The 21,570-nt window shown below is 41.8% G+C and overlaps 1 protein-coding gene across 17 annotated transcripts in view; it reads right to left on the bottom strand.

The window, feature by feature from the left end:
- Window positions 1-21,570, bottom strand: part of PTK2 (protein tyrosine kinase 2) — an 858,662-nt gene that overhangs the window by 302,320 nt on the left and 534,772 nt on the right. For 5 of the 17 annotated variants that reach the window (XM_078686692.1, XM_078686686.1, XM_078686680.1 and 2 more), the window contains one exon: window positions 2,505-2,522. The exons of 8 other annotated variants lie outside the window; for them this stretch is intronic. In XM_078686692.1, coding sequence (XP_078542818.1) covers window positions 2,505-2,522 — 18 coding nt within the window. Of the gene's footprint in view, window positions 1-2,504; window positions 2,523-13,625; window positions 13,674-21,570 lie in introns of all 17 variants that reach the window. 4 more of the 17 variants (XM_078686689.1, XM_078686690.1, XM_078686678.1 and 1 more) reach the window with 1 other exon arrangement.

The following is a 21,570-nucleotide window of genomic DNA, read 5'->3' as shown; positions in this document are numbered from 1 at the left end:
ATGTCATTTTTTGACCATCTATCTCTTGTAATAATACTAGGTGATGGCATACATCAAATGCAGCTAATAGATAACATACTTTTGTCTGACCCTCATCTGTTACCAAAACAAAATTGTGAGATATTCACCAAATTAGACCGCAAGACTGCAAAACCAGTTTTAAACCATATCTTCTTCCACAGGCACTACCACTGACACCAATGCGCTCAGAGTATGTGGTGTAGAACACAGACTTGGCTTCATTGTTAAAAGACCCAGTGAGTAATGCATGACCTTTTACTATCATACACTAAAGTTGCCAGCTCACTGGCCAGTCAGCATTCTAATACCTTTCACTATTTTCGGGCCTTCTGCGGCAAAATGTTTGTTGTAGTTTAGAGTGCCGCCTGTAAAGGTGTCTACATCTCCTTCCTTTCAACCCCAATGCTATATCCTAAATAAAGGTATTAACAATCGAAAGTTTCAAAAATACAAAAAATGAGCAAAAAGCAATTTCACCCATATCTCAATGCATCACGACAGGTATCATATGCATGGTTATAACTCGAACATGTATCTGCTATTAAAGAGCTCATTCGTAGGCTTGGAATTAAAAGCCCCATATAGTTCTAAAGAATGGAATAGATTTAACTTCAATTTCATATGGGAAGGAACAGCCACAATGTGTGTTGAGGTGTTCAATGTCTGGTTGGAATAAGCCTGTCTAGTAGGATAAACTTTGTTTAATTGTTTCAAAACTATTAACTTTACGTTAAGGTTAACCTATGAATACCGTGCACCAATAGTGTTGTAAAGTGATAAGCTATAAGAGTGTGGATTTGCCAGATGATGAGTGTTGGGTGACAGGAAGCCTTTGAAGTGAATCACAGAATTCATAGGTACTGTAGTAGTTTTGAAAAAAAAAAAGGGTTTCCAAAAAATTATACAAATATACAAATCAAAATTAAGAATCAATTATTCTCTTTGGCTATTAGGCCTGAAAAGAGGAAACCACATCCAGCCAGCCCTGAAAGTACATTGGACACCGGGGTAAAATAAAAAATACAACATGAGAATATTTTCCTTGAATATCAGGCCCTCCCTTGCCACATGCCTATCTACCTATCAAAGAATTCCCATTCCAGCCAGCCAGAAGATTTAGGTCACCATTCCAGACACTACCAGCCACCCTCCAATTCTTGTATATACAATTCGGCAATAGAATTATAAATGACAAAGTCTGTGTGCATGGAGGAACTCCCTTCTACCTCATCTTGTGTGGCTTACTTTACATTTCTTAAAATGCTCAATTTTTACCTCTTTTGATCGACTATTATTTTCTGGTAAGGCGTTTGCTCTCCACTGAATGCATTAACTTCTTGAGTCTGTGTCTCTCTTCCAGCCTGGTTGCTATATGCCTACAAATGGTTTCTTTCCCGTTACCTAAAAGTTACTGGCAGATCCTCAGTGAAAGTTTTCACTTCAAAGGCTTCTCTATTCTCGTACATGAAGATGGCTGTTAAGAATATGGTCAATAATGTTCCAGTTTCGAGCACAAACCATATTTTCTTCTTCCAGCTATAGTGCTTGCCCGGTCTCGTGTCGTGAGACAGTTCCATAGTGGTAACAAGCATTCAGCAAAAAAAGAAATACATTGAAAAATAACAAATCTGCTCAAAACTGCATCGTATCAGTGGCTTTCAAATAAGGGGATCATTCTGGTAATCAATGGTTAGCTTGGCCGGGTAGTTGAGGTGCCTGGAACATAATGCAGTTATCTTGGTAAGAAGATAAATGTTTTTTTGTAGTAACACTACATACTGCACAATCAAGAGGATGGTCAATAACTGGTGAAAAAGCGGAGTTGCCCAGATCGCAGGTGATGTCAGCTAAGAACGCTTAACTCATTGACCTATTTCGCTCACTATGTGATGTTGTCGTCATCTACTGTGAATGCACAGCAGAATCTCGACAAGAGGTTCTTAACAGCATTTCAACAATGGAAACATCCATATACAGATTTGAATGCTTTGCATCAATTTGCTTGTGTATGGAGCCTATCTGATGACTTTTATGACAAGCTAGAATAGAAAAACTTTTCAACAAGTCACCGTACATCCATTCCCTACTTTCTTAACTCCCTCCGCACTCTCAGGTGTTTGCTGTGAACGGTGCACTTGAGTCGGGTTACTGTTTGTTGGTCTGCTTCTTAGGCTAAGAAGGTTCCAATGATAATGAAAAATAGTTGCACTCAAACTTACACTTTCTATAAAATATAAGCTACTAATAAAAGCAAGTCAGCAAAGAGGCAGCAATGATGTTCTATTGGTCTGGCACTGGACAAAGATGCACACTTACCTGTGTAAACATGAAGGGAGGCAATAACACAGTTTGGTATAGCTATCAGTCATTCACAAGAATAAACACATGCAGAAAATAAATTAAGCACATAGATGAGAAGCACATTCAAGTTATTAACACAAACATCTGACAAAGCTTCATTATTAAAACACAGATAGCATTACCGTCCCCACTAAATTCATCTGCAGATCCAGGTGGCATGCAAGGAAGGAGCAGAGAGGGAGAAGAAAGGAAAAACACAGCATTAATATCAGCAGTACACCATTAATGATAAACAGTTCAAGATATCCCAAGCTGTAACTGACAATAAATAGAAAAGCAGAGTTTAGGTCCAATGACACATTAACATCATTGGTATCTTCATACACATGCAGGTAAATTTGAAGCTTGCGTGGTGAGAATATTCTGCCAGAACAATATAATAAATGTTGACCCTTTAATTACGCATTATCAGGGAAGTCCTGCGAAAAGTGTACATGCACCTGCATGCGTCAGTATATGAAAATTATTACAGAGGGCAACAGCAAGGCATGCACAATCCGCAAAGCAGAGTTGGAAAAAACAGTAACAAAACTTGAAGTGTGCGGATAGCAATCACTGGCATATGAATCGCACACACAGAATAGATATTCATTAGTAAGGGATAAGACAAGCATAAATGTAACTGCTCACCAGCTAGTGCCAAAATCTCAACACACTGTGTGGTCCCCGCATCGTCATTTCAGAACACAAGGTAGATTCAATGGTGGGATCAGACAGGATCGGCAGGAGCCACTGACTGGTCAATAGTTTATATGTCCCCTTGTTATGGAGCATTTGGCACAGTAATTTAAAGTAAGGGGGTGCAGGGGTACTTCTGCGTACGACGGCACAACTTAGGCCCAACTTTAACCTTAACATTAGATATCTTGTGTCCACCTTCTTTGTTGAAAATGCTCAACATGTGTTTTCACTTATGCCTCCAAGTATGATGCTAATGAGAAAGGCTTCCACTGATGAGTTGATCATAATATGTGCACAAATATGGGTGCAACATATGCATCCTCTATTTACCCTTTCTGTGTGATGCAGTTAATTATAGAGGGTGCACAATTTGCATCAAATTTCGAGTTGCAGGCATTAAAATGGAGAAAGATATGTAATTGTACATGGTTTTCCTGGTTCTTAGATATGTTGTGCAACTGGAAGATTTTAACTGAAGCAAATCATGCAAATAAACACCAGGGTTGGGCGCAATTTGTGTCCAATTAACGATCCCATATCAAACACAATTTAGAATCTGCTTTAGTAACGAGATTAGTGAGCAAACAGGAATGAGGGTCAAGTGTGTACAAGTATATAAATATTCAACGTAACCTTTCAAGACAGGCCCATAACCAAACAATGATAAACAAATCTGGTCAGGATAATTGATTTATCTTATTAATTCCCCTTTCATTTATTTGCAACCAGTAGTAAATCTGCATAAATGTTAACCAGAAAGCACACACAATGAGAAAGCATGATTTGGGATACTGGGATAATACTCTATTCAAATAGAATTCTGGTTCTACTTCTGTAGATTCTGAGAGAATAAACCCATAAGTTAATAAAATAGTAGGCATAGTAAGGATAAGATAAATGTAGTAACCCAGACTTCCCATAAGTCAGAAACCCTTACCCTGCTGGTTTTAAGCTCTGGATGAACAAATATTAATTATTAAATAATGTATTTGTGCATCCCTTTATTGCACCAGCCACAGAATGAAGTGATGTACTGAAAAAGGTTTGTGCAGGCTACAGCAGGTTGAGGATATTGATCCATACTGAGGCGGTTGGTGACTTTATAAAGTAACTGATTTCTTTCTTTTCCGGGGTCACAGAACTCAGTGAAAAATTTTAATTTCATTGTTATATCATGCATGAGGAGAGATGATGGCATTTAGATATTGTACATCACTGCCTTTCCTTTTTAGATTGAGACTAACGGCAGCACGCGTGCGCTGCTCGCTCTGTGAGGCATGCAGTAGTCGAGTATGTTGTGGAAGCCGCGCCTTCTCTCCGCCCACATTTCTAATCAGCTGGTGTCATTGTCCTTGGTAAATACTGGCTTCCGATTGATAATGAGGCTTGCTAGTCCCTCCTTGTTACCGCCCTGTCGCCATTTGTTACTTCCCATGAGGACTGGATCTTTTACTTGTGACATTGTCTCCTTCGTAAGTCGGTAAGCACTATTTTTGTTTTTTTTGTAGCCCAGTCCGATTTCACTTTAGCAGCTGCGCTTGTTTATTCAATTAATTTGCTGTGGTGGCCGAAAGGGAGCGTTTCTACTCACTAATCTAACAAACATTTGCAATGCAATAGGTCTCGCATTTATGGGAGTTTGAGCTATTGACATTGCAAATAACAAAGCCTTTTATTTTTGTTTTCGGTTTTAAAACATAAATAAAAGACATTGTAATTTACAATGCCAACAGCTTAAATTTACGTAAAAGCGAGACCCCTGGCATTGCAAATGCTTGTTTTACTGTGGCATTATGCAATGTTGGTGCAACAAGGGCTGGCAGAAACTATATTTTCCATGTGAAATTAGATAAAAATCTTACGATGCTACGACGTTACTATCTTGTGGAAATATCCATTTAACAGACCAAGGTTATATATAATATTCCTATTGCATTAAAATTGGTTAATCACAAAAATATATCTTGTAGTGACCGCCACATGCTTCTACCTATGGTGTGTTTAGACCAGTTTACATACACATAACGACATTCACGCTGTGCTTGCTTTCTCTTTCATAGCACCAAAGCCATTACAAGACATTGAAGGCAGCTTTTTCTTCTTTCCACAACAATTCTTCTCTCTTGTCTTTGAAGTGGAGTCGGAACTATCAACTGGCTGTTGAAGAACAACTTTTCACCTAACCGGACTGTGCATTCAGTGTTCATTTGATCGCAAAACCGATGCAATGTCACGATGTATACAAGTTGTCACAATAAGGTTCGCGAAAATCTCTGCCATACCAAATGTGACAGAAACAAGGGCTGAACCCCGAAGTCTACAAGATGGGTCTAGGTTGAACACTTGAGGGACCAAAGAATTCAATGCTCACACAGTGAAACTTCAGACACAGGAACTTTAACAGATGTGTTGTCTTCTCATTTTGAATGACATTCAGTGTCATTTAAGAACACTAAATAGCGCAACATTTCTTGTCTGTGAATCCAATCTTTAAACTACATGAATAACAAGCATAGGCTAAGCCATCAGGTCTCGCCCTTTGGCTTCACAAATGCTCTTTTGCTGATGTTGTTCAACATCGGAAAAAATAAGGAAAAAATATGGTTATTGCTGCTGTTTGTAAAAACACGAAAATATGCCCATATGAATCATGAAGCTTTGGTGACAGGCACCACAACGCATATTTGTGGTGGGTATTTTATTTGTGGTCACAACTCTAAGTTGGTGGATGTTGATCTTGGAACAACAAAAACTCGTAATAAGTGCAACAAAGCACATTTTAAAAACGAGTAGCCCAGCAGCAGATTATAGCTACAGAGTCCTCCAATTTCTTTTTTTATCAGAAAAATGATAGAGGTAGTGGAACAAGGGTGAAGTTGGCGGGGAGTTTTTGGGAGCAACAGAAGCTGGGGGTGAAACACAGAAGAGCTGTGTGGGGCAGGGAAATTAAGAATTACGACCATGCTCAACTGAGAAGACTGCTCTATTTTCACATAACATTAATGCCCCATACGTGCTACAAGGTGTACAGTTTTAGCATCAAATATCAAGCAAAACTACCATTAAACTTATGACATCAATTATATCCCCGTTGTAAATATTTTTCAGTGTCACTATTAGAATTGCGAAATAATAAAATTCAGGTCAATTTGGAGTTACGCCAAATTTGATTCTAATTAATTCGACTTTAAACACTGATTGCCTATATAAATAATTAGTGACCAAAATTATAAAATTAATCATAGATCATTTGCCCCAAATGTACTGCAAACCTTTTGCAAAGTTCCTTGATGTAAGTTTCACTTAGCGTCGTAAACAAATTGCGTTCTGCCTAAATTTTCCTTAGAAATGATTTTTAATATTGAATTACACACGATAAGAATACTGCTTTGGTGCCATTGGAAGGGATAATAAGTAAAAATAGGTCCTGGTGCATGGACACTGTTTCCTTAAGCCCGCTGAGGGTCATCCACGACACTGACCGGTTGATTCCCAATGCTAAGGGCTCATCTAGAACTGACAAAGTCAATAGTTCATCCAGCACTGGAGATTTCAACCTCCCCAGTTGTTCAGCTGTCTGACAAGCAACCAAAAGGACCTTTTCCTGATGGACTCGGCCACCGTACACTTGTTGCTATCCTCTGGTGATTCCAGCTCAGATGACACAGTGACACAATCAGTGCGCCTACCAGCTCCTCACGAACCTACACCACTCCAAGGAGCCAGGTATGATGCACTGAAAAAACCTTAAATTATGTTGCTGCAAAGGCAAAAGTACCCAAAGGAAATTCAAGTATGCCCGAGCTGTGCACATCAATAAATGACTGTGTTATTACACTATGGGTGACTACAACACAGCTACTACATAGGTATGGTCAGCATTTAACCAGATTACCGACTTCGAAAGTATTCTTGAAACTAACCTTAGACTTAGCCTTAAACTTCATTCTAACCAGAGCATGACCATAACCCTAACCCATAAACTCAACCAGTCCTAACCCTAAGCTTCACCCCAAGCTAGTCGAACCCCAAGACTAACCCTAGCGACATATTACCCTTAGCTTAACCGTAGCCTTCAGCTTAGCTCAAACTCTTGGACAGGGCCTCCCTCTAAACTTTACTGAGAGCGAAAATCTTGCCCTTTTTCCAAGACTGCCCCTATTCAAAATCCTAACTTTAACGCTAAAATACACCAATACTTTCCCTAAACCCTAACCCACCACTATCATTAACCCTAACTTTTGCACTAGTCGGAATGGAAGTAGTGGAGCTCCCAGAAGCTGTACTTTCAAACTAGCGCCTTCTCTATAGTGCCTTGTAAATGCAATGGAGTTGTAGTAGTGGAAGCACACATAAGATGTGTCTGTGATTGCCTTGCGAAATCAAATTTGTAATTATTTTGCGTGTCTGGAACAGGGATCCCATAGAAAAAGAATACTGCCCTGAATGGGCGACTGGCCAATTCTGATTGTCTGAACTAAGCATAATCCATGCCCTCCTTTTAGAAGAAAGTCAAGCCGGCACTTGGTCAATGGGACACTGTTGCACTGTAATGGGAGCTCTTTCTTTTTGTTGGAGCACTTCTCTGAACCTTATTCAATTACACTGAATGGCCACAAATTTTCTTAGAAGCAGACAGTGCCCTTAATATACCTTTGAGAGTCACATGTGTATTGACGGTAAGTTAAATATAACTTGTCTTGAACAAGCCAGGTGCAACAAGTCACTCCTCAAAGCATTATTCTGCACTGCCCCAGGCTTGCTCTCTAAGACAGCCATGAAAAGGACAACAAGAAAATATCAGCTCGTTTCTTGGCAAGCTGCCCACCCACAATCTTAGACCAGTATTGGGATAGCTCCATGAAGTTATTTACTTGTCTTCTTTTTTTTTTTACTTTGTAGGACTCCGTTGGTAATGACACGTCACACCAGGGGCTGGTCAAGAGCTGTATGTGCTGGTAAATAAAGGCAATGCTCCTCTGCTTCAAAAGTGAAAATATCAAAACTTTCAGCTCCAAATCTTTACCACCCACCAATTAGCATGGAGCAAAATGAGCATTGCCATTTCTGTGGAAGCTCCTCCAGGAAATGGTCACCGTGCTGGATGAGGCATCAATCACGGGTGCTTTAGCTGCCCCTCGCCTCTAACCTTTCATCGCCATCTTGTAAAAGACTGCAGCATATGAGATACTGAGCAATTTGAGAGGAGCAGGGTCACAGCCTCTCACTGCCACCCTGTGACCAGTTTCAACTATCCCTGGTTGGCATAACACAAGTGCAGCAGTCGTGGATAGGGGGGTGTACACTAGTAGCCAGAAAGGGGGGCAAGGCGCTAAAGGGGCAGTTCCACAGAATGTACAGGAGTAAGTCTGAATGTGCACACAGTGGATATGAGCGGATCATGGCTGCAAACCAATGGGTCTCACCCTGTAACTCATCAGACAGGGTGTGGATCTGAACCGTCAGGACGAATTAACACTATGCACTGGGAGGGAAGAGACAGTGCTGGAGTACGCTTGGCATCCAACCCTTCACTGAGGGCTCAGGCTCCTTGAAACTGAGAGGGATCATTCAAGAGAGAAGGACATTGAGGAAGAATGCTGTGAGGGTCAGTCAAGGACTGAAAATGTAAAGTTGAGAACATTAACAGCTACTCGTTAAAGTCACAAGCTGCAAATGTATTTGCTTCGTGACAGAGATCCTTACTGCCATGTACACAAGACAACTCATTATCGTGGCATTAAACTGGTACATAAATGACATTGAAATGATAGTTAAGGTTGGATGTGGCCGCTACAAACCACCAGGACAAAAAAAAGTCAAGGTTAATATCCATCCGAGAGGTGGGGGAAGCGCTTTACTTCAGACTTGAGATACCTGTTTGAAATTAACTTTCGAGACATGTCCGGAAACCACCTTTTCCCACAGAAACGCTTAAACCGGACTCGAGGAATGTGACGGTGCACAAGGGGCGCTTTCAGGAGAGATTAGGAATCTTGGCACACGAGTCAAACAGTGTGCGCACTGTGCTGCTCCAGAAAAGCGAAAACATGAATTCAACTGGAAATGTACTTATGCAGAGCCACTCCGTGCTTCTTACGATTACAGTTTCCTTCCTATGCCAAAAATATTCTTCAAAATAACTAAATATGCATTTTACATGTTATGAAACAAAAACAACAAAAATAATTACTGAAGAACAATTACTTGCAATCCTTTCCAAAATGAGACGAATGGCTGGAGGTCGGGGGCAATACAAGCAGACGATGCGATGTGGCCTAGCGGCGGGAGCTGCTGACTTTGGACATGGGTAAACAGGGTCGAATCCCTCCCAGCATACCTGCGAACTGCACCACCCTCCCACTGTTCAGGACCCAAATGAAACCACCCCACCTTCTGCATGGTCATGTCTCACTGCTAACCCTGAAGTCTTCGCAAACAGCCTGTCCCAGCTTACTTTAATGCTCACTGCTGTTCTACGTCAGTTGTATTCTCTCCAAGCTCATTGCCAAGAGCAATAACAGTACACAGTGCAGGAGAAAAATGATAAAACCAATAACACAATGAAACGCGCTTCAATACAAGACCAGGAAAGTTCATTTGAATGGGCTCCTGGGTTCTGAAGAAAGAGTTTATAATACATCGACAGGAGACACTGTAATTTTACATACATCACTGCCCGCTGTCACCGTTGCATCTTCCGTTCACGTAAGGTAATGATGCCTATAAATAGCTGAGTGGGTTCAGTGGTCGCTCACGCGCCTGCGAGTTACAGGTTCGAATGTGAGAAGGGCAGAATCAGCTTCTCATCCTTCCGAGCTGGACACACTGAGTACCTCGAGAACCTCCAATAATTGAAGCGCCTAGTGAAAACTCAATCTCTGATGCAAGACACAATTACACGTATATCACTGGACAGGTTCATCCACAAAAAAGAAATACAACAAGAAAGGTTGGGCACGTCACTCGAGAGTATCCTGAACACGGAGCTTTCTCAGAAGAGACTGATCTGGTAGGTTAACAGAGGTGACCAATAGGAGTAAACATAGAGGCTAACATTTGAGTGACAGATTACAGGTCTTGCTTTTTATACGTGATCATTAACATATTTCCACACTTGCTACATATAACATTTTAAAGCAGTATAACACAATTCTTTTTTTCTGTAGATGAGCACTACGCATGTTATACGAGAAATCATATTTGTTACATATACTATTCTAACTCAACACTAATCCTTTATGGGTTTCCGAGTAGCGTCTACTCACCGAAAATGCGCTTTGACGCCTCGTCAGGGGTAGTAAGTGCTATATAAATACAATATCATTCGGCATGTATAGTATACAGGGGTGTATTCAATATATGAACACCTGCAAACTACCATGCTAATATCTTAACCTGCTGCAAGCACATCTAACCTACGATCTGCCAAACTTCACCAGGGCTGGATTGGCCCGTGGGACACAGGAACACCTCTGGTAGGCTGAGAACAGTCCGGCTTCTTTTAGGGGAGGGTGGACAAGAAAGCATCACCTGTCCAGCAAACAGAGGGCACTTCATTTTACCTTGGGCACGTGTACACTCTCCTCTCCAGCCCCCCTCTTCCAATTCTCCTGGAGGTGGTCACTCATTCATTGGACTTCTTACAAGATGTGGCTGCTATTTCACTCTCAGTACAGCACTGATTTCTCCCAAACTACCCTGCACAGAGGCAATCCTTCAATCTTAGGGACAGTCATTTCCACCCCTCACTGCTAGAACAAAAAGCAACTCTCAACATAAGTAAAACCCACATCTTCACACTCGAAGGCAAGGGATACTGATTGGAAAGCATGAAAAGGGCAAGACTAGGAGGTAAACAGACCTCTGCTCCACCACCGCGAGTGACTCATCAATGAATTTGTACTCAACGTAGACTCATGGGGATAGTTGGCGGTTCATTTATACAATGACACTAACACAAGTCATTCCAAACTCACCACACACACTGCTATATGTAAACTACCTGTTCTTCCTACAGTCCCATAAACTAAACACCATAACAGTTTCTCTATTACACTTATATATGCAACCAAATGCACTGATCAAGACCTCTCACGTGACTTCACAGAGGATATCACAAATTACATCACCAACATTTCTGGTCACATCAATAGGACAATGGTCACACACACGACTGAAATTCTATTGAGTAATTTTCTTATACTGATTACATATAAAGTTAAGGTTCCACTGCCACCGTCAGCAACTAGATGTCTCTTCTGGAAATTATACGTCAAAACAAGGTTTAAACATGGACACTCAATGTAATTAATATCTTCTCATGCATTTAACGCAGGCTTACTCAGTAGTACTGTCAACGTCATGCTCCCGCAGATAAACTTTAAAAAAAGTAAGTTTGTTTTGGACACAGAAGCAGCATATATCCTCAAATACATTATATGCACACAACTTACATCAACTCATCCTCCAATCCAAGGCAGAAAAGGGGACTCTGTGGTCTCCCAAGGGTCAATCCTATCCCCACTGTATTTCAACGCATATACACAAGCCATAGCCCCGACTCCACAACATCCAAGGGCTAATTTTTACATGTACTTGGATGGCACAAGGCCACGTTTAGCTTATCTTTAACCCTGGTGATAACGCACCAACAGAACAAGATGTAAACCACTTATTAACTGCCGCATTGTAACATGCAGGTGAATGTCGGTGAATTTCCTCAAGTTAAATCCAGCTGAAACGGAGGTGCTGCTAATGTCCATTATCCCATCCTCCTGGCTACAACATGCTGGACAGAGTCTGCAACCTCTGCCTTCCTTGGCAAACGTGGTACATAATCTTTGACACCAACTTTTCTCCTAAATCGCAAATAACTAAGAAGTTAGGTTTATGTTTTAGTCGATGCAAAATGCTTCGGAAACTCAACTCTACATCAGCAACCAGAACATTCCAGTGCCAGCCGCCTTAATCCAGTCTAAACTGGACTATGCTACTGTCACTTATTTGGTTCCGCCTGAAAAACCCTACCATTGCCTCTAACTTGTGCAAAATGCTGCCGCCAGTTTAATTTCGGGCATCTTAAAACGTGTTAGGGCATCTCCTATTCAAAGGTCTTAATATGCTCGCGACCCAGTTATTTAGGAGTGTCCTTCAAAGAACTCACTCTCATACACACAAAATCCAGACCCTCACATTCGTCTTTTTATGCTTTAATTCTAATATTACGAGATTAATAGGTCCCTAAATTCGGCAAATCTGTTCTTGTTATCCCTGGATACGTTAGGAGACCGGTCCTTTTCCAATGGAGGAACGAGATTAGGTGATTCCCTAACAGCTGCCCTGCACGCAGAACCAATTGAGGCAAGTTCAGCAAAGCTATAAAAACCTGGCTTTTCAACCAGTAATATCAACCTTTCCTATCTTGACAACAGGCTCGTTAGGTTTCCCTCTTACCGAAAAAAACCTAGCATCAGTGTGCTCTATAAATAAACAGAACGATTGAATTCATACAGTACCACTGCCGGCAAGGCGATGGCCTTGCAGAAATGATGCACAGAACGATGGCTGCTGGGCCGGCACTTTGAATTAACAGCAACGAGATGTAAGGGCTGCAGTTCCTATGTCAGCACCTAAAAATTCTTCAAGAGGTGCACAGAGGAGCAACTCGGCTGCTCTACGATGAGAAATAATCCATACCATCAGACAATAAATGCAGTAGCAAGGTTGAAGAACCGATGCCGGCAGCTAGAGGTCCTCGCAGAAATGATATCGATAATAAAGGCTGTACAACAATAAATATGTCTAAATACATTCAATGAGCTGTGGTACTGGTGCAAAACATCCTTGTAGACATGACACACTTTCGCTATCATCACACAGATGTGAGGTGTCATCTCTTGAAGGCTGTGAGCTGTCAGAGATGATGCATTATGTGATGGTGTCTGTGATGTCAATCATTATGTCATTTGTCAGACAATCTGTAGTCATGTGTTGAATTATCAGCAGGGTGGAGTTCTGACTTCATTGCTAAACAAGTCTGCAATTTCAGTGGGTTTTAAGCAATGGACACAACCATAATATTCTTGTGATGAGTTTCCTACTGAGACACGCACCCGCCCATTCATATTAGCTAAATCATTAAATATTCATGCAACCTAGAACAAAACAACAGGTCTCAACAATAAAGGCGCCCTTATCCTCGTTCAGAAATCTGCCTACTTTGATCTTTGCATACTTAAAGGTAGCATGGGGGCAGACTCTGGAAGCACTTTAAACCGGCTAATCCAATTTCTTATTGACTTACAGGCCGAAATGTCGGCAAAAAACAAAAAAACAAACCAGGAATGGATAAACTGTGAGAGATGACAGGCCTCCTCCCAATAGGTATTTACTAGTAAGTTGGAGCAAATGGATGTTCCCATAGTCCGGCATCACAAACGCCTTAAACGTAAGATGCATTAGGAACCTCAAACTAGCTGCATATAATAGCCCATGCTCAGAGACTTTAGTTGTGGCAAGAACCACCTACTGCTCTACTATCAGCTGAACTGAGGACTTACCCTTCCATGGTCCAGAATCCAGACAGTCTGGGCCCTGGAGCTTATGATCTAAGGACATAAAATGAAACATTTTACAGCTGCCATTACGTGTTTGGAACACAACGACTGAATTAAATCTGTAATTCTGATCCTAGGTCAGCTACCCTTTTACCACTCATTCTTTTTTCAAGTTTTATGCCACATACATTTGGCACGGGAGACAATTTACCCCGATACCAGCAAAAGACATTCTCTTACTATCAATAGAATTAAAACCATTGTTTCGTTAGTAAACCCCGTACCCATGTGAGCCAGAGCTGTGGGCAGAGGTATGACCATAAGATCTAGAGACGTCAGTCTGTGCAATAACCTACCCAGACTAAACTGCTGAAAAACTTCAAGCAGGAGGAAACCCACCCCTTAAAGCAATCATATCAGAATTGATACTCAATCCATTCTCATTTCCAGCAGCTGCATTTCCAGCAAACTATTGAGAAGTGAACTGCCCGTGGCTGCACGAAATACAAATACCAACGGATACCACAAAGAACATACAAACTAGATGGTCTGTTGTGAAACTGAGCTGGATTTTCATTAGTGGTGTAAATTAGTACTTTATTGCTTAATGTGTGAAGAATGTAAAAGGAAAAGAGGCAACTGCAATAGAAGATCAGACCAAAAAACACCAGCAGCGTCATTTATAAATTCTAGTGTTTAGTCGGGCGCAAAAGGTTATTTCGTCTGATACCAGTATACAATCTGTGCGTAAATTTCGCAGTGACCCATGGCTTTCCATCATATACACTTCTTCTAGAATTAACAAAAAAAGAAAAGGTAAAAAGGAGGAAACATTGACAGTTTTCACGTGCTGGAAAAGGGTTCCCACGGGTTATTAATCACACTGACCGATCGTGAGGCAGCATTCAGTTTAGTATGTTATTACAGTTCCATAGCTCACCTGTTATATGCACACCAGGTGCAGGTATTTAAATGGTATGGATTTGATTCTGACACAAGGAGGAGATCTTAGTCAATCCACAGAATGTCCCACACTGAATGCAGTTCTTTATTCTGAGTCCCTATTGCCACGACTACCAGGTTGGAATATCAGAGACACATCTCTCATACTGCCACAATGAACAGGCGAAGCACTAGAATAGTGCGCGCCGCCCTTATGGCGGTCGAGCCCGTCCCTGGGAGAAAGGAGGAGGGGGGGGGGGGGGGAGTACCCCCCCTCCCCCATTTGCCTACAGTGGGCGGCTACGGCAGGGTGTACCGGAAGCACTTTAGTGCTTCCGGTTCACACGGGTGCACAACAGCAGGGACAGACCAGTTTAGACTGGCCAGTGCCCCCGTTAAAAGGGGGTGTGGGGAGCGGAACGTTCTCTTGTTCCTACGCTCCCCACGGATGCAGCACCCGGGCCCTCAGCGGCCCGTAATTACTTTTCCCCACCCACCATCCCCTAAGGCAGGTAATTTAAACGCGTTGGTCAGGGAGGTATTTTGACGTTTCTCTAAAGAAGTTTTATTATAGATGTCTATGGTGATAGCATTAGTGTAAGATTGATGATTAGGTACCTGCTAATGATGTCTGTCAGTAACCGGTCCACTATGTTCACTTACAGTTTATTGCAGGTATCTCAGGAGACGGAAGTAATGTAAATGTGATATGTTTGCTTTGTTCTTTTACTTCATTACAGGTATTCCAGGAGTTATTCAATATCAATGCGATGTTTTGGTGAATTTATAATAAAAGTGTCAATATGTGTGAACTTGTCAAGAACAGAATCATTTAGGACGAAGTTATCCAATTGACGTATGTAATGTTGAATAAAAGTCAGTACATGTTATTTGATACCAGTTAAAAAATGTCGTATTTAGTTTTGTGTCTCCGGTCAGGCGGTAAGGTCATGATTGGTAAGCATAGTCTTTGGTCCTTAGCGGTCAAACATGTAACTCCAGGGGCAGTGACAGCCAGTAGGTAGGCTGTCGGGGTGCGGGGGCCGGGGGAGTCTTTCTTCCCAGTGGGCCTGTGGCCACCCCCGCATGCGCATCAGGGCGCAAGTATGCAGAGTTTCTGCAGCCCGCGTTATGGAGTTTGAGGCACTGGGCACAGAGGTGGCCCGGTGGAAAATATCTGTCCGATAAGCTGTACCCCCTGCACAAGCCATGCAGAGTTTCTGCAGCCCCCGTTCTGGAGTTTAAGGCACAGGGCGTAGGGGGGGCCCGGTGGAAAAAGATCTGTCCGGTAAGCTGTACCCCCTGTGCCGACTCCGGCATAGTAATTTCTCGTAGTTTGCGGGGATCCGGAGGCTGCCAGTCATTGACCTTGCCGTAGGCTCTAGAGGGGACACGCAGAAAGTGTATATATGCATTGTTAGATTTACAGTAGGAGTGTCATGTGTATTAGAGTTGAGGTTAGCCATGTGACATTATCGGCCTAACAATGTATCTGGCCTTTCTGCGTAATTGTAAACAATGTTAATACATAATGTTTTTTAAATTTTGTAATAAATACGGCCGGGGGGGGGGGGGGGGGTTACTCCCCCCTACTCCAAAAAATTCCCAAATCGGTGTGGTCTCAATACTTGACTTGAAAGAGGGAGGGAGACTTCATCCGGGCAAGGGATGGCCGTAGGTAAACCAAGTAAAAAGAGGGGACTTGGGGGAGTACCAGGCCATAAAAGCAGTGACGTTTGTTACAACTACTTATCAAGATCACTAGTAGTACCCACTAGGGGGCTCTTTGTGCATTTATAAAAAGGTGGAATGGAAAGCATGAGGCGTCTGGCATGTACATAATATACGTGTTGCTTACCGACCCTGCAGTTCTTATCTGAGCGGTGAGCAATGTAAATCGCCAAGCGCTCTCATGCAGAGTTGTTAGAGAAGAGGTCAGACACCAGACCATTCACGAATGGTTCCGTAAGACACTGTGCCTAAGCACACATTATTGCACCTACATTTGCTTCCTCTATTAGTAAGGTTGGCTTTGTGATGTTCCACAGTTGTCACCAGGGCCTTTTTCAAGTGATTCCCTGACCAGCCAATAAGCAGGAAGAAAATCTGCAGAGATATTTGTACATGGGTTCTGTGCTATGCCTATAATATGCAGGCACCTCAAGAAACCAGGATCTGCACAATGTAATGCTGTGGATATCCGGGGAGGTCGAACCACTCACTGCGGTTCAGAGGATGGGCCCTATATTCTTTTTATATGATGCACCACTGACTAGTCTCAGATGCTTCCCTTACATTCTATCAGGAATAAATCATGCACATGCTCAGATCACAGCCTTCTTCCACGTGGGCTGAAGAGGGCCCTGTCTGCCAAGCCCCCCAAAGCCTCATATGCGACCCACACCTACAGACAGGCTTATCACTGCCCCACGACCCGGCCAGGGCAAGTCATGGTTCCTTTCTGTGCTTCGACTGTAACTCTCTCGATCTCTGTTGCTTGTTCCTTTGTGCTGGCTGCTATAGGACTTGGGTTTTAGCAATTCAAGCAGGGTGGTCGAGGGTATCAATAAACAGTTTAATACTTTCTAGCATTCCCATGGTAACATATTAGACATAGGTGAGGTGCAGACATGTCGGGCCACACACCACCACTGTACGGTGGCCCCGATGCGTTAGGGAAAGAATAATGCAAAAGGATTTAAGAGCCACTGTGGCAGCTATGGCCACACTGACACTAGTTCTCATTCTTAAAGAAACGAGTTTCCCATTTACTGACATTTTTACAACGAAGTTTGAAACCGGGGGTGGATATAAAGAAGACATTTACACAAACGCACTTATAAAACAAAAGTGATAAATGGATGAACCATTCATCTTACAGCCTTTGTCAAAGGAGAGAATTAGAATCCAATGTTCAGACACCATAAATACCCTCTATCTTACACAGTCCTCATGCCACACTTCTGCATTTACTACACAATGTAAACACCAGGTTTTATCCAACTCAATAGTACTCAATTTATCAATGTAAGACGGGTAGAAGCCTGAGTTGCCTTGGTCGGATTAACTCAATTAGCTGCCTAGCAAGCATTACCTGATCACAGGTACAGTCCTGCCTTAGTACATCTTCAAAAGCTGCAGCTTTTGAGGCTGAGAAATTGACACTGAGTTGGGAGGTAACACTGAAATGATAGTTGTTAGACCGGTCAGCTTTACCAAATGGTCTTCCCCTAAAACGTTTTGCCCTCTCCCCTCCTGTTTTGTTGAATACGTTTTTGTAGGATTTAGGAGACTGTGCACTTTAATATTGCCAACAAGTTCTACAGTGCTTATTTAAGTCCCTTGTTAAGTAGTATAGCATATAATCAGGGGCGGTAAATGAAATGCTTCTAATGGGCCTGCAGGACTTATTGTGCCACACACTGGAGTAGCCCTTTAAAACATGTCTCCTGCCATTGCACCCTGTGTGCAGTTTTAAACTGCCAATTCGACTTGGCAAAATCAACCTTTTGTAAATCCTACAACTACCTTTCTAATGCATACAAGTCACCCCTAGGGAAGGCTCTAAACATCGCATATGCCAGGGTACATTGTATTTAAAAAGATAAACATGCACTTTGAAGTTTTATATGTCCTGGTAGTAGCAAACTCACAAATGTGTTTTTCACTACAATGAGGCCTACCATTCCCATAGGGTAACAGTGGGTTACTTGATTATATTTAATAAGTGATCATTTTTGTTTAAGACAGGTAGAAATATCATGTTTGCTGTCTAAAGAACTGTAATTTATAATCTTCTTTAATAAGTCTGATTTGAAGTCACAATTCTGAAAATGCCACTATGAGAAAGTTTAGATACAAAATGTGTTCGTGGACGAATTATTTATACATTATTCAGTAGTCAATTGGTCTTAACAATTATGCAACTAATTGTCACAGTTCAATCACATGTGTATTCTAACAGGCATATTGTTATAATTGTTAATATATTTTTTATATACATGCATCAAAATATCAATAAAAAAGTGTTGTCCAAAGACAAGACATTATATACAGCATTCTATACAGCAGTACATCTGTATAGCAACACTGGCGCCACCCTACAATCCCTTCAAACTAGTAATATACATTTATTACGGGGATATAGGGGAGTGCAAACTCCTCTTAACAATGGAGGTTCAAAGAATCCACAGTCCCAGTAGTTTAAATCCTTATCTTTCAACTAGCTGGAAACGACTGAAGAATCACAAGATGTAATCAATGGTGGTAAGGAGAATAGACTGTCTACGTTTCGGACTCAGGTGGCCCAAAAGTTCTGCGAGACCATCATCAGGACTCCGTGTTGAAAGTGAATCAATCCTGCAGGCCCTTGCCTTCAAATTCTATTTCTGCATAAAGGATCACCAGATGCCTTATGCATCGAGTAAAACTGCCCGAAGGCAATTTTGTAAAGGGTTATTCAATTTGAACTCCAATACAGACCATCCCAACAACTTCTTGAATGCAGCCAAGAAGTTGTTGGGACGGTCTGTCTCAACCAACAACCTAATTTCTCTCAATAGTCAACTGTCTACTATGAATGTAGTTTGTGCTGTGGTGTACTTAGTAACTATGAACAAAGGGAGGGTAGTAGTGTTTTCTTTATTTGCCCTTCTTAGAGACTGACCTATGTAAACCGTGAGCATAGGGTAGCAAAAAATGTTTTTCGAGTAATGCGGGGTGGTGCAATCAGGTTATATAAACCCTACTACCCACGGTGTAACTTGCATACTGGATCCATAGAAACAGAATGTAAACAAATATTTAGCAAAGTAAACCCAAGCACTCAGACAGTACAACAGATTAGTAAAAAATCCAAACTTTGAGGATTCAGTAATCAAAGATAGATAGTATGATTTGTGGTAAAGTCTTCATTACATTCAAAAGTTTACAGTTTCTTTCTACATAGACAGCCAAAGAAACTGTGAACTTTCGAATGTACTAAAGGCTTTGCAATAAATCATGCTATCTTTGCTTACCGAATCCTCAAAGTTTGGATTTTTTACTAATCTGTTGCACTGTCTGAGTGCTTGGGTTTTCTTTGTTAAATACTCAGTAACTATACTTGCATTAAGTTTGATAAAACCACCGAGCAAAGAAAGCAGATGCATCAGTATGACTTTACGTTGTAAAGGTAGCACTGCCATTATTATTTTTATAAGTATCAATTGCCTTGGGCAGGATGCTTCCGGCAGTTCAAGTAAGACATTATTACTACTAAAATTCAAAGGCCTAATTGATTTTTTTCAACCACAGAAAGTCTTGAATGGAAAAATAGACACAAACTCAAACCTGCAGAGCGCTGCCTTCTGAAGAAGGCACAAAAGCTACTGAGCCACGTTATTCACCCAGCACATATGGGCAGTTAGGTCTGCATACCCCAACACTTGTGAATAAAATGTAATCTTAGACCTATTCCTCACAGGGGCCATTCACTGCATACCATGTAGGCCTGTAATGGTCAGGTGACTGTGCAAACAAAGAAAGACTACCACAGCGGGTTGTAATCAATGGCTCTTCTTGTACAGGTCTCAGGTTGCCTACAATGCATGTTAAGAATGTGCCTTTGTGTAGTGGGTTATTTTTCATGCACCCTGCAGAATTCTCCTGCCGGAAAAAACATATTTTGACATACATTAATCTGCTTGGATTCTTGTAATTGCCCAAATTTTAGATCTCTACGTGAACTTTCTGCTTTTTGTGGAACGGTTCTCGCTGGGATGTCTACGGGTCGCCATGTACTCAATAAATCACATAGTATACTATAACATTTCCTTCAATACCTTTAGCAATTTACATGTTTGATGCAGATCAAAATCGGTACGTTGGCACACGGCTCACTGAGACAACGAACACACAACATTCCTGACCATCCTGCACTGAATTGTGAATTTAAAGTTAGAGGATGAGGTTAGAAAAAGTTTTCACTACACACACAGAGGAGAGATTGGCCTAAGGCAAATAATGTGACCATTATGACTAGTAAAAATGCAATTTCCTCATATTTAGATTCTGAGTGGACTTGTGAAGGGAAGCAAGCCGGCATTCTGAACAAGACATTTGCATATTTCAACTTTCTACTTGTGCTTTAACTGTGCAGTGAAACACACATAATGGGTAGCTATACAGTCTGTGTGGATAATAGAGGTCATTCTTTGTGCTGCACACCACAAGAGATTATTTTAGTTGGCCAGGACACTGGCCAGGAAAGTCAAATTTAAGGTGTGAACTGGAAAGTCAACTGCAGCAATAAGAGGCATCGTTAAAGACACAAGAGCACAGAGAAACCCTTTGGTTGATGTATGAGTCGCTGTCCTCTCTACATAAGGCTGGGAGTCTGGAAGGAGGGCCCCCTTATAAAAGAAGATCTTTGCACGACTCCCCGGGGCAGGGGACGTCCCATCACAAGAGACAGCTTCTTTACAATTAGCCAGGATCCTAAGGTAACCAGAGTGGAGACAGGAGGACTTCCAATGTGTGTAGTTACAAAACATGCCCTAAGACCTCAAATGTACAAACAAAGCACACGACAGTGAAATCAGAACGCATTGCTGTGAAGACTGACTGTGGGACAGACTCCATTGTCGAATGAGGAAGCAGCTGATGTCAGTAACTAAGTACAACAAAGACAATCTGGCAGCTTCTTGATGTCTGATGAAAGAAGGATGTCAAGGCAGGGAAAGAACGGGAAGGTCATCACCTCGGTCAAGAACAATTCTGACAACAATTCTTTTACAGCGGCAAGCTCCTTCTCCTACTGAGGAGGCAAGGTCCAAAACAGAAGGCAATGCAATCTGCAGCCAGGAGAGCAGTAGACTGTTCATCCTGCCATGCCAAGTGGCAGGATTCAAACTATCAAGATTCAGAGCACATGTCCTGGGAATCAGGGACAGGTCTGATGCCAAACCCTCCTACAACACAATATGGCACAGAGTTTCTGGCTGCACAAAAAAGGGGTTGAACACCT

This window comes from Lissotriton helveticus, chromosome 4_1 (assembly GCF_964261635.1).
Source record: "Lissotriton helveticus chromosome 4_1, aLisHel1.1, whole genome shotgun sequence".
Lineage (NCBI taxonomy): Eukaryota > Metazoa > Chordata > Amphibia > Caudata > Salamandridae > Lissotriton > Lissotriton helveticus.
The sequence above is the reverse complement of the archived record's forward strand: the minus strand, read 5'-3'. Positions and strand labels throughout refer to the sequence as shown.